The sequence below is a fragment of the Acinonyx jubatus genome, chromosome F2, assembly GCF_027475565.1.
Source record: "Acinonyx jubatus isolate Ajub_Pintada_27869175 chromosome F2, VMU_Ajub_asm_v1.0, whole genome shotgun sequence".
NCBI classification, from domain to species: Eukaryota; Metazoa; Chordata; class Mammalia; order Carnivora; family Felidae; genus Acinonyx; species Acinonyx jubatus.
The window spans coordinates 44,409,158-44,426,715 of NC_069394.1; the positions used below are offsets into that span (position 1 = coordinate 44,409,158).

Consider the following 17,558-nt stretch of genomic DNA (forward strand, 5'->3'; position numbering starts at 1 on the left):
AGGTAAACACTGGTTAACACTGGTGTTCTGAATCAGTTTGTATAAAGATGTATCAAAGGTGGCAAGATGTATTTGATTTCCTACTCCATTGCCCTGCACACATTTTTTCCAACAGTCCAAGTTCTGATAAAGCTCTTCCAAAGCCTATTTCTTATAACAGAGATTGCCCAGTTCTCCCCTCCAAATGAGCCCAGAATAAATTTAATTCCACAATGCCATGTTTACACGTGAGCCTAAGAAATAGAAAACAGCCACGGTCCTTTCCCATTCCTCCCCCATCACAGGTGGCCTCTGTCCACCTTCCTTTCATTCAATCATTACTTATGTCACGTGGCTTTCATATGCAGGGTCATTGAATCCACTCTCGTAAGACATTTTAATATACAATGATTTCATTAAAAGTAATGTTGACAAGCAGGTATTGAAAAAGGACTACTGTACCATGGGCAGCCAGTAAAGCAAAGGTCCTATGGCATAGATGACTATCAGGACAAGAACGCAAGATATTAAACAAGCCACCTGTAAAGTACAAGACAGACAAAAAGAAAGTGTTGGACTTTCTTATTATTCCAAAGTTATGGGGGAAATATAATTCTTAGTTCATCTTGATTATAAGAAACCAAATGTTAGTGCATGATTGTTAAACTGCATAGACTACCATTATCTATATTTTGCAGCAGAGGAAACCCAAACGTGACAGCTGACAAACTGGTGCAATCAAATTAAGTCAGTGATGAGAGAAAAGCAATTCCACGCAAAGAAATAGGACACCATCAACTTTTATCACACATCACAGCAATGGCTTTTTTTGTTTAATAGTGAAAGTGACATTTCAATTAAAAGTCCTTTAGCCCATTGTTGTTCAGCTTGACTCTCTTCATTTCGTAGCGAGGTTGAATAATAACTGAATATGCAGCTTAGAGTTTTTTTCTCTGCTGATGATAAATTTCCACCGAAGCATTTATTCTCTTTGGAGTTCTTTGTTAGGAAGGGTTCTAGGATGAAGCAGTTATACGGGATTATAGGAGCAGTCTCCGTAGTGAAATAGGCTTAATTTTATTAATCCTGAAGAGTCATTAGTGTCGTGTTCCAACCAACTCAACCTGCTGACAAAAGGCAATTCAGAACACCTGACCCCTAGCTATGCTCCACTTGATAGAGAACCTGATCTCACATAAGTGAATGTGCATGACTTAATAAAAACATTTGGCCAAACTGTCAGCCTAACAGGAGAAAAGAGGGCTTTCATGGGACCACAAAGATGCCCAGAATATCATTATGGGGATAGGACAGGGAAGCAGGATCTATCACAATGGCTAAAATGAAAAATTAATATGTAAACAGTCTATCAATATCAAGGGTCAGCAAGGACTTAGAACAACTGGAGTTTCCAGACATTGCTGGTGGGAACACAGTATAGTAAAACCACGTTGAAAGGAGTTTGATGGTTTCTTATGAAGTTATGCATACACTTACATGTGTCCCAGAACTACCTAAGAGAAATGAAACATATGCTCATGAGAATACCTATATGCAAATAATTATAGCAGCTTTATTCATAAACACCAAAAATGATAAATAAGTGAAATCCCACCAATTGGTGAATAGATAAATTATGGTACATCCATACAGTAGAATACTACTCATGCAACAGCATAGATGAAACTCAAAACCATTAAGCTAAGTCACAGTAGACACTGGCTCCTTTCATATTTAGTGGAACTCATCTCTGACACTCCCCAGCATATAAAGGGGAAAGAAAATCCTTCTGTAGGAAACAAGTCATTAGGGATTTAAGATCACTCATAAAACAAATCACAGTATACCAAACTGTTATAGAACTGATCATTTAGGAATGATTGGTGATTTTGCATAAGAATTTTTTTAATATGAAATTTATTGTCAAATTGGTTTCCATAGAACACCCAGTGCTCATCCCAACAGGTCCTCAATGTCCATCACCCACTGCATAAGAATTTTTAAACAGCATAATATGTCTGACATTCTATTAGGCTGGAGAAAGCAGATCAGAGAGCAGATCATAGAATTCATTTGACTAGCTCAGTGACTCAGCATGTTTATGGAAAGAAAAGGACACCAGATGCTAAAGTGTATCTCATGACAAAGGATAATGAAAGCATGTACCCTTCTGTGGGCCTCTTCATGCATATACCTACAATGTACCTAAAAATAAAACCCTTCATCTTAGTTGCAGACGTGAACTTTGGCAGCTATAGTTTAAACCTCTTTGGAAGGCTCTGAGGCACAGGGAGGCAGAGTGACTTGACCAAGATCGTAGAGTTCAGGAGTGAGAAGGCATGTGGATTATGAGCCAAGTTGGGATCCATAAAGCCAAATGTATTTTAAAGTTCTTAAATACCTTATAATTCACTGAAGCTGCTATAGAAATTAAGACCTAATTTTATTTAAAAACAGTAAACTACAACTACCTTTGGGCTTTTCTCAAATATTTAACTGACCTTTCGTTCACATGATTCTTTGTATGTACATCAATAATCAAATTGTGCACTCACTGAACTATGATTTCAGTCACTGTCAACATGAATTGAGAACTAAATGGATGTTACTTGCAAAGGATGATAAACTATGGGTAAAAAAGTTTATTTGTGTAGGTCTGATGGTAAGTCATACAGTGAAATAGACCACAGAAGCAAATGGCTTAGGTTGGCTCCTTCAATGCACTTTGCCTCACCAAACGTTGATGCCCTCGCTCACAAGGTAAGTGTACCTAATTGGACAAGAAATCTTTATCAGCTCTGTCCAGTGTCTCTAGTTCATAGAAATCAATGATATAATAGTTCCTTCCCTCTAAGCTCTCAAAATACTGACATTCGTTGTCTCCATAGCGAAGACCCGCAGATGTTGAAACATGGATTTGTAAAAATCTTGGAGATCATGTAGTCCAAATCATTTATATATGGCCCACTCAGTAACTGTGCAAAGAGGCTGAACACAGATCAGATATTTGCAGTGCTATCATAGACTTGTCTAACCTCAGGTTTCTGGAACACAGTTGAGCTGTATTTTCAAGTATGACCCGATTTCTGAATATCTGGTACTTTGCATATGAAATGTTGCTTTTTATGTACCTCTGATCTACCAAGAGAAAAACTGTAAAGGTAAGTTGCAAACCAAACAACAGAGAACCAGGGTGTCTGGGTGGCTCAGTCATTGAGCGTTAGACTCTCAATTTGGGGCTCAGGTCATGATCTCACAATTTGTGAGATCGAGCCCTGCGTCAGGCTCTGCGCTGACAGTGCACAACCTACCTGGGATTCTCCCTCTCCCTCTCCCTCTGCCCTTCCCCTGCTCTCTCTCTCTCTGTCTCTCAAATAAATAAACCTTCAAAACAAGAGAGAACCTTGTTATTTTTTTTTTAAACTCAGAAAACAAACACCACTTAAGTGTCCTCTTCTTAGTAAGTTTCAAGTTGGCTTAGGTTGTAACTAGTAACGACAAGTGTTTGCACCCTTAGTCATGTACAGGGCAAACACTGTCTAGGTGTGCTACTCTTCAGTTCTTTCCAGGTCATACTAACTAACTAGAGACATTTTTTTTGCTCTAAAATCTAACTACTCATATTGAGTTAATTCTGTATAAAGGATAATGAAATCTATATTTCTTCTTGTTACGTTACTACATATACCATATATGTTGTAGGTTGCTTACAGAGGGGACTCTGCAAACATTAGTGTTACCCCTACCTATCTAGATGGCCAGAGGAAGAGTGAGATGCCAGCCATTTCCTTCCTAAATGGTTGCCAAAAGATGCAAAGTTGGTTGAGAGTGCACTATATGCACAGTTTTGTGGAAAGTAGGGGAATGGCCAAAGTGACGGGAAAGGGCAGATGGAGAGAGTGGATGTTGGGTCATGAAGGCTAGACGAAGACAGCTTTAAAGACGTTGGAAGCAATAAGGCAAATTCGAAAGAATAAAGGAACAGAGCTTGGCAATTAGAACCCAAAGGCAATCTGAGTGTTGCGGGAAAACACGCCAGCTGTCGTTTCTGGCTGTGACCGAGCTTTGCCTGCAGCCGACGCTGCCTCTCACCCTTCATGGCTCGGTGAAGCCTCCCAAACTGCCCGCAGAGCACCAGTGTATCTACTCTGTTGGAAGCAAAGGGAAATGCAGAGGGGAGAGAGCCAGGGCGTACTGTGTGCTCCCTCCCATGATTACCGATCTTCAGAGGGAAGGACAGAAGCAAGACCTGCCAACATTGCTTTGTGCTGGTGTGTCCAGGCAGCCCCGAGACCTTCTTATTCCTAGACATCCATGCTCAGCATGTCAGATCTTAAGGGAATCACTGTGAAAAGGGCCTCAACGTGTGGAGGATAGAACTGTGTTTGGGCTCTGACTGCGGTACTTGGTAGTAAATACTCGGTATCTTTAGTTATTTCAATTCAAACATTTATTTTTATTTTTTTTTAACGTTTATTTATTTTTGAGACAGAGAGAGACAGAGCATGAATGGGGGAGGGGCAGAGAGAGAGAGGGAGACACGGAATCGGAAGCAGGCTCCAGGCTCTGAGCCATCAGCCCAGAGCCCGATGCGGGGCTCGAGCTCACAGACCGCGAGATTGTGACCTGAGCTGAAGTCGGACGCTTAACCAACTGAGCCACCCAGGCGCCCCTCAATTCAAACATTTTAATTTGATTTTTGGAAGCAATGAAAGGCTTTACCATCAACTCTTTTGTATGTAAAATGGTCCTAAATGCACTAATATTGCCATATGTGACTCTTGGGCATTTGAGATGTGTTTAGTCCTTATTTAGATAGGCTGTAAATGTAACATACACACCAGATTTTGAAGTCTTAGTACAATAAGAAGATAATATAAAACATATTGTTGGCAATTTTTGGACAGATTCTTTATTGAAATAATATTCTGACTACATTGGATAAATCCAAATGTATTGTTAAATTAATTTTAGTAGTTTCTTCTACTTTTTAAAACATGACAACTAGAAAATTTAAATTACCTATGTGGCTCGTGTTACATTTCTACTGGACAGCAGTTTTCTTCTTTTACTTCTTACTTTTTTTTTAGTGTTTTATTTAATTTTGAGAGTGAGAGACAGACAGAGTGTGAGTGGGTAGAGGCAGAGAGAAGGAGACACAGAATCCGAAGCAGGCTCCAGGCTCCGAGCTGTCAGCACAGAGCCCGAAGCGGGGCTCAAAACCACAAACTGTGAGATCACGACCTGAGCTAAAGTCTGACGCTTAACCGACGAGCCACCCAGGGGCCCCTGGACAGCACTTTTCTAAAGTCTGTGACCCCGAGCCTGGTTTCAAGTGGGATTTTCCTGATTTCAAATGCACTATAAGTCCCAATACAAACTCCATGTATTCACCTGTCCCTTTTTTTTTTTAAGTTTGATTTATTTATTTTGAGAGAGAGAGAGAGCATGCGCAACCAGGGGAAAGGCAGAGAGAGAGAGAGAGAGAGAGAGAGAGACAGAATCCCAAGCAGGATTCCGTGCTGAGAGTGGGAAGCCTGATGGGGACTCAGACTCAAGAACTGTGAAATCATGACCTGAGCTGAAATCGAGAGTCGGACACTTAACTGACTGAGCCACCCAGGCACCCCTCACCTGTCCCTGCTTAATGTCAGCAAAACTGACTAGTTTAATATTATCTAATGTTTTCATTTTTCATTCATTTTTTCCACACATAATTACCAAACACCTACTAGGTGCTGAGTCCTGGGCTAGACACCAAGGACGCTGTTTTCTAGGAGCTTAAGTCAAGGGTAGAAGGTACGCATGAATCATATAAATCGCACTGACAAACATTTTGTGTACAACTGACCCTGAAGAGAAGAACACTTGTGCCAGAAGGGGCAGTGAGATATGAAGGACGGGACGACTTCACTTAGAGGGGAAGGGGAGGCAGCCACAGACACTTGTGGCCCACAGGAAGGAAGGAGGACCATGCAGCCCCAGAGCTGAGAAAGAGGAAGAGAAGAATCCAAGATGAGGCTATAGAAGGAAGCACCCAGAACCTTGTAGGTAAAAACAGGTATGAATTCTGAGACCTCTGCAAAGCCTTCTATGGGCTTTAGGAGGACGTAACAAGATCATGTGTACATTAAAAAAAAATAACTTTCTACAGAGAAATATCAATAATGTTTCTTTTTTTGAGAGAGAGAGAAAGAGAATGCACACATGTGTGCAAACGGGAGGGACAGCGAGAGAGGGAGAGAGAGAATCTTAAGCAGGTTCCATGCCCAGCGCAGAATGAGGCAGGGTTTGGTCTTAACTACTGTGAGATCATGACCTGAGCTGAAATCAAGAGTCAGATCCTTGACCTACAGAGCCACCCAGGTGCCGCCTAATAATGTTTCTGAATAAGAAAAAGTTAGTGAAATAATAACAATGGAAGGTGGTTCCCACTGCTCCTTTAATTACTTGTCATTAGCTTAAATGTTGAGAAGTTTTTAGGCCTTCTTGATTAATTTGCTGGGGATAACTCTAGTTCCTAAAAAAGACAGAGGCATTTAAAGGGTTGTTTTGTGAAGTCTTGTCCCACAGAAGACTGGTTTCACAAATAGCCTATTTAAAAAGAAAAACTTTCAAGGCCTTGGCTTCCCCAGTGCCTTCTTCAAATCATGTCAGTTATCAGTTATACCCACATAAACTTAACAGTTGCAGTGTTAAAGGTCTAAAATGACTACCATGGGAAAGCATCTTCGATTTGGGTATGCACATTAAATCAGATTCCTTCTCTGTGCAGTTTAATGGGAATTGTTGAACAGATTGGTGACCGTCTCAACAAGCAGAACAGCATGAAAATAATCTCCTGCTAAGCTTCGTTTATTTCTCTGAAGTTGTGTTTTGTGAGATTTCTTTCATTTCTTCTGAAGTCCAGAAAAAAAGTACCAGGCAGAAAAATAACTCTGAAAAGTCCTTAGAAAAGTTCTGTTGTTCTTATCATTCAAACATGTGGCCTGCAGAACAGAGAAAGGTGCTTCTCCATCCCCACTCCATTAGTTGAGCAACTTTATGCCCAACTTAAATGAAGCATAAAAAGTCCAAGATTTAAAAATAACTACATGTTTTCTCAATGTATTGTCTCCTTGAGACATTGAATATTTAAAGCTACAGAGATTCATGAGACAGTTTTGTTATTACCAGAATAGTCATTGGAAAAGCAGTAGATGCCTAAGGAAACTCTAGGTATGGTACACACTCAGGGGGAAGACACCTCACAGAGTCCACACCAACCTTCTCTTGTCCATGTGGTGGATGGAGATGCTAACCTACTCAACATCCCCAGCAAGCTGGAGGGGCAGCTTGGAATAGAAACTGCCTTACTGCACACCAATCAAACCAGGATGTTTTAATATTAAAATGTTAAACAAAAGGTTCTGGAAAGATTTTATTCTAATAAAAATATTTAATGATAATAACAACACAGTCAATGATCATTGTTACCAATGAACGAGTATTTATTTAGTGCTCAGGCTTTGGGCTAAGTAAGCATGTATACTTTATAACAAAAAACATATAATCTTTATAACAAATACTTCAACAGCCAAGCCCAAGTCCAGTTAGGTCAGAAAGGTCACTCAACCACTAGTGGTGAGCCAGAACACAAACAAGTCCAGGCTCTAGAATCCATGCCCTTAGCCACTCACTTTATTTATCTACCTTGAATATGAAGAGCAGAAATTGAATATACGACCCCTTGTGAGAAACCAGGTGGAAACTGGTAGAGAATCCTAGATTTTGGGGGCACCTTGGAGGCTCAGTTGGTTCAGCATCCAACTCTTGATTTCGGCCCAGGTCACGATCTCATGCTTTGTGAGTTTGAACCCCACTTCAGGCTCCGTGCTGATGGTGTTGAGCCTGCTTGTGACTCTCTCTCTCTCTCTCTCTCTCTCTCTCTGCCCCTTCAGTGCTTCCCTCCCCCCCCAAAATAAATAAATAAACTTAAAAAAAAATTCTCACTCAATTCCAATGCTAAATAAATGCGTATTGTTTTAAAAATGGTTAGCTGTTAATATTAACTTCTTATATTAACATATACATAAATTTTCTTATATGAAATAGTACTTAAAAGTGCAAGAGGTGAGATGCATCTATCTGGGTTCAAATCCCAGCTCTGGCACTCACGAGCTCTGTGACCTGAGCAAGTTATTTTAACCCTCTTTCCCTCAACTTTCTCGTGTGGAAACTGAGGATAATAATTATGCCTCTTTCACAGAGTTGCCTAAAGGGTTAAATGACTTCACTTATATAACAAGTATGATGCGCAGTGCTTGGTACATAACTCAACGCATGCTCCCACCAACACTACCGCCATCGTCATCAAAATCATGGCAACACCTTCATTATCGCCATTGTCAGCTTACTGGTACCCAGCATAATGCCAGGTATACAGCAGGCTCTCAACAAATGTTGAATCGATTTCAGTTCCTAAAAATGTATGCTGATTGTTTCTTTAGCCTAAAATGTGCACAGATGACTTATTACTCATTTATCTACCTGTACCTCTCTCTAGACAGTAATGTCAGCAACAAGGACCGATTTTGCCTATAATTGACTTCATTTCATTAAAAGGAAAAATGAACAAAAATGGAAGTTTTTTCAAATGGACTGGTTAGATTAGCCAAAAACAAAATCAGCGGCACCACTAGAGGGAGCTTTATTCAAACGTTGCCAACAGTCAAGCTGCCACCAGTACAGGATTTTTGACTGCTCGCCTAGTCATTCTGCTTCTGGAAGGATCATTCATAAGACAGACAGACAGACAGACAAACTTTCTTGAAACCAGTTAGAGAAAAAAAAAATTGAAGAAGTGAAAATACTTCCAGGTCTTTAGAGAGAAGCTCAATTTTCCCACTGTCCAAGAGGGAGAGTAACTGGAAGTGCTTTGACCCATTCTGAACAATGAGGTTACCTGCGTCTTTGCCCCTGTGCTGTACAGGCCAGCCGTCCTTCCCATGGCAGCGGCGCTTGGTATGCAGAAGAAAAATGAAGGAATCACGTTGCTGAGGCCGTGGGCCAAAAATTCCTACAAGATGGGTAATAGGAGAATATACCATTACTCAATCACAATCAACTTTTGGTGACCACAGGTGCCTCCTGTCAAAGGATGAGGCTTGTTTGTATCCCATTTCTGTTCTCCCCATTTGTTGTGACTTAACCACCACTACAAAAATAGCTGACTTTTATAGAGTGCTTACAATGAGCCAGAAGCTGTTGCAAGCATTTTACTCATTTAATGCTTGTAACCACCTTATAGGGAAGTACAAGGATTTATGGTCTCTGTTGCCCATTTCTCCTCCATCTTTTAAGTCACGATGTTCAAGGCTTTTGCCCCCACCACTCCACCAATGACACCCCCAAAGCTAAATCCAGTGGTTAGATCTTACCTACTTGGCCTAAAAGCGGCATCTGAGATAGTTGCTCACTTCCTCCTCCTTAAAGACTCCTTCTAGGTCCTTCTAGGACCTCACACTCTCCTATTTTCCTCTTATCTCCCTGACCACTCCTTCTCAATTATCTTTACGGTTCCTTCTCACCAAACCAATCACAAGTATGGGAGCATTTCTCTCTCTGATCCTACGTATCCAAATATATGCTGACAACTCACAAGTCTACATCTCCAGCCTGGACCACTCTTCTGAACTCCAGACTCATATGGCCAACCTGCTTCTCGGCATTCCATTTGGATGGCTGACAGGTATCCCAAACTTAACTGAATCTGGTTTATTGCTGTCCACCATCCCCAGTCGTGTCCTCCCACATTCTTCCCCACCTCAAGTTCCAGTTGCTTAGGCCAAAAGCATTAGAGTTATTTTTGACTCCTTCCCCTTTTCCCAGACAGCACCCACAACCAATCCATAATCTGTCTACTTCTCGTCTCCAGCACTGCTACATCCAAGTCATCAAGTATCACCTGGATTATTGCAACGGCCTCCTAATGTTTACCTGTTTCTGCTCTTGCCAGCCAACAAAACAGACACGTATGCCTGTCCCCAGCGAGCCGGCACTCTAATTAGGGGATGCTGACAGTAAACAAGAATAATATGAAAAGCAGAGCAGAGAAGGAAGTGGAAAAATCTGGTGTTAGATTTTGGTGTACCAAGGAAGGCCTGGGAGGACTGAGATGGAGAAAGACATGGTCTGTGTTATACAGCATTGTGTCCCTTGTTCCTAGACCAGTGCCTGGTACATGGTAGAGCTCAATACACATCCGTTAAATGAATAAATCTGCTTTTTTGCAGATGACAAAACTGGGACACAGAAACAATTAAGGGCACATAGTGTCGGAGTGAGATTTAGACACAGGTAATTTGCCATTCTTAACCACTATTCCACAGCTGTCCCTGTCGACCTGTGCAGGAATGTAGGGCCATAAGGCTTGAAAGAAGAAACTAGCGCGAGCAGATTCAGAAATAGGATCAATAAAATTTTCATTCTTTGGTATTCTTAGAATAAACCCTTGTACCCTTTAGTTTTTTACTAACAAGAACAAGTAATATTAATGAGCACTGGGTGTTGTATGGAAACCAATTTGACAATAAATTTTATATATTTAAAAAAAATAGAAAGGCAAAGAAAAAAAAGAATAAGTAATATTAGTGTTTTTGTTACTTTGAAATTCACGGGTTTTTTTTAAGTCAGAATGCAATGATAAATACATGTAGATTCCCTCCTAAAATCAAAAAGGACATCAAGATGTCCCTCTTCCTAGGAGAAAAAATGATAAATTATAAACCAACCCATGAGGGCCAGATTTTCAGCTTTCTATGGATGATTTTTGAGATTTTCTGTGTTCTACCCATTATTGTTATACACTTAGGAAAGTGACATTTTTCGTAAGTTCAACGTTCTCAGGATCTGAGTAAAGAGTACCATGATACAACAGCTGGGGAGAGGGGCTGGGGTATACTCCACCTGGTTGTCATCAACTGAATATTTGTATTTTTTGGCAGATCCTTGAGCAAGAGCCAGGGAGGCCACGTAGCCAACAAGTGCCACTCCAAAAGCTTCAGTGATTACTGCAGAGAGGACATTCATTGGGGGAGCTCTAGGTGGAGGGATTCTGTGGAAAGAAAAACCATGCTGAAGTCATCAACTTTCATGTAATTTCTGTAACAACTTGCAATGAATTCAACTGTGGTAATGACTATGAAGTTTACATAGAAAAAGTGAAACACCCGTGTGAAAACCAAGCAGCCTTGCCCTGAGAAGCCCTTTGTTTTCAATATTACTTAGCAGAAAAGCAAAATCACAAGGATCGCCATGGCGAAAGCTCCGTGCGTCCATCAGGCATTTACGCCCAGGGAGTTCAGGTTTTACACTACAGAAACTCTGACTCAAGGAAAATGTTCTGTATCAGAACAAAAGCAAATCTGGAGTGTTCTTTCATTCGAACTTTTCCAAATATTTAATTGGCAGGCGTTAGAAACTGTACTTCCTGCCCTGAGTACTACAGTGTTGTACAAACAATGGTTTATTGTGAGCTATAATTCTTGAGCTAATCCCTAACTTCGCCATTGAGTTCATAATCTTAATTATGTTTTTAACTCAATCCTTTCACAGTACACTTCACTATGCATCACATATGTGAAGAAAAATGTGGATAAAGGCTCCATCTACCCTCCGTTGTGAAATACAGGCCACAGTTAGCTGTTTCCCAGTTTTAAAGAACTGTTTAAATTATTTCTTTCAACTAATACCCAGCCATTGTCTTACTGTGTTTTGAAAAGCACTTGAGCCAAGGTATCATTGTTGATTTATATCCCTGATGATACTTTGGAAGACTTACTTCCTCTTCAAAAACAAACAAAAAAACCCTCTGGGGAAAAAGTAGGGACAAAAGGGAAGATAATTGATGTTGACTTAATACCTAGCATGAAAGTGGAATGTTCAACCCTTTCAATTAGCAGTTTCATTGTCTACACAACCCTAAACCAAGCGCCACTCATGCACTCTGGCAGAGAAAACATTTTAAGAAAGTTTAGGTAATGCATCTAAGTCACAAATCGAATGGTAGAGCTGGGGTTCACCATCTCTTTTCAATGCCACACTCTTTCTATGATTCTTTAAGAGAATAGGTCTAGAAAGGTCATTCAAAATTAAGGAGAAATAAAGCAGTGGGGGAGAGGCGTGATTTTTTTTTTTTATCCACTAACTAAAGTTTACCCCCAAGAGAAATTGATCTCTAACATTACAGGCCCTAAGATATCTTAATATGATGTACAAAGCGTTGCCATTTCAGAGTATATGAATTTCTGTTTTCTAAAAACTGAGCTTGACTAATTATTAACAACAATAAGCTGACCCAGAAAGAAACAATAAGTTGACTTTTGAAGGTGGAAAAGTAGAGAATCCTGTAGAAAACCCAAGATGATTTAAATAATAACCTGTATCTACATAAAGGCTAATGACAGTTGTTTTTTCTAATTATCTTGATAACCTCTGAGAATTTTTCTATGTTCTTCCATTTTAATGTAATTAGAAACCAAAATTTTGGACTGGAAGATAAAAATACAGAGGACTCAACAACTGTAACTTTGCTGGACATTTATAAACACTGGTGTATATATAGCCCATTAAGAGGGAATAACCCATAACACACCCCTCTCTTCCCTAAGATGTCTTTATGTGCCTTCAGACTATATTTGGATCACGTTTTGCCCTTCAGGGTCAACATTTCACGTTAACCTTCCCCTTAGTGTCCACAGGAAGGCTTTAAAAGAAACCTTCTCTGCTTTCACCCTCCCTCACCATTATATACCACCTAGGCCTATGTGCGGGGTTATTATTTCAGATGATGCTTCTGTACTTTTACTATGTATGAAGTGAAATAAAAATAGTCATAAGAATATGTGAGTGGAATAGGGAACAATAAATCCCAGGGCTGTGACCATAATTTGAAAGTTCAATGCCCTCCTTTTCCCCCCAAATAATATTTTAGTAAATAATTTGCAAATCTTTCACCTGAAGTAAGGCTGTATAAGATAGTCATCAACTTCCCTACTAATAGGCAAACAGTTTATGAAGTTACTCTTTCTCCATATGTGTATTATTTCTTCCTATTATTTTCAAGCAGAAATTAATTAGAATTTTGTCCTATAGAGAGCCTTTGAAAGAAATGAAATCCATAGCCACCTACCCCAAGTCCTTTCCTTCATCAAAACCAAACAAACCAACAAAAAAGGAAGAAAGAAAGAAAAAGACTACATTACCCTTTTGGAATATGACCAACTACTTCTAATCCATATGTGATTTCCATATTGGTACAATAACAAGCAAATGATGCAGCAATAATCTGTGTGGTTCCATTTGAAAAAAGAAAAAGAAAATTATTACTGGCCTCTCAAACACCTTGTAACTATTTTCAAAAGTAAACATTGTTCATGTGCCCCATGATTGTTAAGAGTCATGTTGCAGTTGCACAGACTTAAAAATTAAGAAAACTTTAAAAATGAAAAAAATCCCTCTGAAATTTGTGAGCACTTGATTTGCAGCCTCAAAAATTAAATGGCATCCAACAATATGGCTTTTCTAATATCCTTCCTGATGTGTCTATCCAATTATGTCTGATTTTGAAGGGGCGCAGAACAGAATATAGGCGTGTATGTATGAGTACAGATACCACAACCAACCTAAATACCTGTGTCTCAGGACGTGAGGGAATGCCTTGTAACACAGCATGATTTCCCTCCATGACACCAACCTCTCAGGAGTTTGAGATATTGCATTAATATTCCTATATAGGTTAGTTGTCAGCGATGATTGACAGTCTCCTTGGGAAATTTTTAATTTTGAGCTTTCACTATTTCTTGAAGCAAAATATACTAGTTAATAACATGCTGGACTCACTGTTTTTAAAGTCACCTCCGTGGAATCTCAGGTGCCCTACACTCTGCTATATGACATATGATAAGCAAGGTCAGGTCTCCTCTGCCTGTGTGCATAATCACCTGTAAAAGGTATGTTCGGAACTCAGTTCAGCCTTTGTTTTTCCTACCATGCCACCCCCATGTTTTCCATCCATTTTCACGTTCTCTTGTCATTCTTCTGATAATTTTAGTAGGTACTAGAAAGTTCACATGATTATGGTATCAGTTTAGATCTTATACACGACACTTTTTCTTTTTTGTCAAAAAGAGGCACACCAATTATCTATTTAAAGTACAAAGTTACCATATACACGGCCAGAAAAAAGGTTTAACAAAACCACACTAGCAAATTAAGGCATATTTGAAAATTAATGCCCAATAATATTATTTTGTAGGGATTTTTCCTATCTGTGTATTTCTGTTCTGTGATGATATTTAACCAAATTTACAGAGGGTTTTAAAACAACAAGTAGACTCACAAAGCAAAACAGCCTTGAGAATGTTTTTAAAAGGCAATAAAACTATGCAGATTATACTGTTAAACATAATAAATATTGTGATATAATAGTGTTTTCTGATGAAGATAGCACTGGTTAAAAAGTCAGGCCTGTTAGGTTAGAATCAGAAGTATTAACATGTCCGAAAATCCCTAAGACAATTAATAAATTAATTGCTAATAATTTCCAAGAAATATTTACATCAGGTCAGAAAATACTGTGAGATATAAAAGAAAATATACCATAGGCACAAAATATTGGTTCCTTCTTGAAACTGGAAGAACACACAAGGTAGAGGACTTCTAGCCAATATTAAAATCAAGGAATCTAAGTCGCTGAATTGGCTTCCAGACAACATCTTATTTCCTCACTGTATTTCTTTGACATGATTCAACTTCCTTTATCAGCCAAGTCATTGGTCCCTCTTCAATATTATTTTAGTATTATAGGTGTGTATAAGACGCGCACTGCCCTTAGACTTGGGCAACATGGGATACATGTCCAGGCAGGTCCAGTGCTTTAGAGGGTTCTAATCTGGCCCTCCTCAACCTGTTGCCCTTCTCATACAAGGAGAGCTTTGTAGGGATGAAGGGATGCGTCCAACTCGCCTGTCCCGGTCTTTCTGGACGACACTTTGGATACTCAAGAATTGATGATTTCCTGCCCAAATGGCCCATGCCTGCTTTCAGAGTATCTCCCCCAGATTCACCCTCCCAACGTGGCCCATGAAAAGGCCAAGGGACAGTTCTGGTGTGGAAGAGTGAGGATGTGTTTGGAGTTTAGATAATGGGACAGGAATAGCCACACATATACATATGAATCTCTGTCCCACCTACAGGGGACAGAGTCAGAGGAGGAAGAGGAGGGGCGCAGGCCAAAGAACTGGCTGGCTCTCCCCAGGCTACCTTCTTCTGGCAGAACTGGAAGGAATGGGAGAATTCTCTATTCTGACCGTTCAAGGCAATCACTGTGGCGTTTTAGTCAAACTAGGAAAACAAAACCTGTTTTCTTTAACATGTTGGTCTATAACTTTTAAGTATTCAGGCCCGAATTAGCACTTTTACCTTGGCTCTTGCAAATATTAGGAGCAACCTTGTGTAAGAATTACCTCTCTCTCTCTCTCTCTCTCTCTCTCTCTCTCTATATATATATATATATATATGTGGATAAAAGATACTTCTTACTAGTTTTGCATTGAATAAGTAATTTTTTTTTATTACCAGCTAAAGGGCCTTGTTACCTAAGGTTTGGTTTCATTTTTTTGTTCTCATGCAACTTATGTAATAAAGCTTCCCAAGATATAATAAGATTTCTTAATACCTATAGGACTTCGGAATAAAATGGTATGTTTCACAGTTGTTGCTGTGAAAACTAATAATTATAGTACCCTCCACTTTTATGGCTTATTTGAAATACACACAAACACACACACATTATATTGATCACATATGTTACACGCATCTCCATAAATTATCAGGAGTATAGAATCATCCAAGGTCTAGCTATGGAGAGAGGCCATCCATCTCAGTTCTACAGAAATATGTCATAGTCCTCAGAGAGCTTCCACCGTGCTAAGCTTACACGTTTATGTAAACCTACACCACTTCAGCAATATGAATGAATATTTCAAGAGGTGAAATGATTTAGACACCTCTTGTCCTGTACGTGTATAACCCAAAGACCATTAAAAAACTACAGTCAGGTAATGATAGGTTAGTAGGCTGTGATTGTGTTAATATTTCATTTTCAACTTGTGCTTTGTTTAATTAAGAGTCCTCATTAGAGGCTCTTAAAATTTCAAAATGCAGTTTGTAATGTAATGCCATAAACCTTAATGTAAAGCGTAATTCATTGCTTTGCCAGGTACAACAATGAAAAATATATTAGAGAACCAGGCCTGGCCCATGAAAATCATGAGTATCCTTTCAATAAAGCAAAATTAGGTCAGCAAAAAAGGTGTTAATAACTCTATCAATCACTAATGGACATTGGTCAACTGATAATACTTCTCTGCATATCATACAGATGCCACATTAGTAGGATGGGGTATCACTTTTTATAGCTTTTAGGGAGAATCATTCCAGAGATCTTCTGAGTCTCACCCTTAGAAATGTCTTCTTATTTAAAATCTGAAGCTATATGTTCTATTATTTATGTAAAAAAAATTACAAGCATATGAGAAATGCTGTGTAAATTGAAAACATGTGTACCTCCTTTTTTAAAAAGTATTGACTCAAAATGTTTCCTGTTCTTACATTAATGTATAGCCCTGCAAAATTAGCCTGACTTTAATGAGAGACAGGAATAGTTGTGGGTTACTGAAGACAATAGAGTGAACCTCTGCAGGTTACCCCAACAACTGGCAAGCACTGTAAGGCAGAAGGCTAAATGTTGATTTCATACTTACCAAAACTAAATCGACAGGAAGAACAACTTTAATTTTCCTTTTAAACTGTTCATTCAGCTCTTTAACCAGAACAAGTACCACGATGCTCAGCAAGGATAACAGCAGTGCTTCCAGTCGGACAGACTTGATGTTTTCAAAGACATATGCATAGATCTACAGTGATAAGGAAAAATACAAACAAAATTCAGGGTCATCCACAATATACCAACATCGAAATGTGGCTCCAAATGAACTCAGTGATGTTTCACAAAAATACGTTAACGGATGGGGGGGTGGAAACGTGGGATGTAAAGGGTGGCCAGTGCTGATCCAGAGCAAGTACATTTGCATGTACAAAATTGCTTTGCCCTTGATTCTCCCATTAAACTCAGTGTTTGCTCCTTCCTACATAAGGACATGGCTAGAGAGAATGACTCTTCTGGGTCTTTCCCAGGACACTTCAATGGGCAGAGTGCTAAAACTCATTACCTACATGCAGATTCATCAGTAAGAGCAGTAAGGGGACATAGGCTCTTCCTCAAATTTCAGGATCAAACATGCATTCGTACTTTAAATATCTATGGATACATCTGGAGAGTTAATAGCTCTGCATAAGGAGATATTTGCATTTATCTGTATCTTCCAAATTCTCTCTTGCAAAGATATAGCACTTGTATAATTTTAAAGATTTTAAATAGACCGTAAATGCTTATCTTCAACATGTCCCTTAACTCCTCCTTCTGCTGGATCATGCTATAATTTTTATAAGCTCATTTCTGTTTGTCCACAACAAAT

General features: G+C 39.3%; 1 protein-coding gene across 5 annotated transcripts in view; it reads right to left on the reverse strand.

The window, feature by feature from the left end:
- The window catches only part of SLC26A7 (solute carrier family 26 member 7), a 155,017-nt gene that overhangs the window by 38,438 nt on the left and 99,021 nt on the right, over window positions 1–17,558 (reverse strand). For 4 of the 5 annotated variants that reach the window (XM_053208544.1, XM_027064252.2, XM_053208545.1 and 1 more), the window contains 5 exons: window positions 16,785–16,937; window positions 13,224–13,306; window positions 10,927–11,074; window positions 8,924–9,037; window positions 442–519 (listed from right to left, as the gene is read on the reverse strand). In XM_053208544.1, coding sequence (XP_053064519.1) covers window positions 442–519; window positions 8,924–9,037; window positions 10,927–11,074; window positions 13,224–13,306; window positions 16,785–16,937 — 576 coding nt within the window. Of the gene's footprint in view, window positions 1–441; window positions 520–8,923; window positions 9,038–10,926; window positions 11,075–13,223; window positions 13,307–16,784; window positions 16,938–17,558 lie in introns of those variants that run through there. The other variant, XM_053208547.1, reaches the window with a different exon arrangement.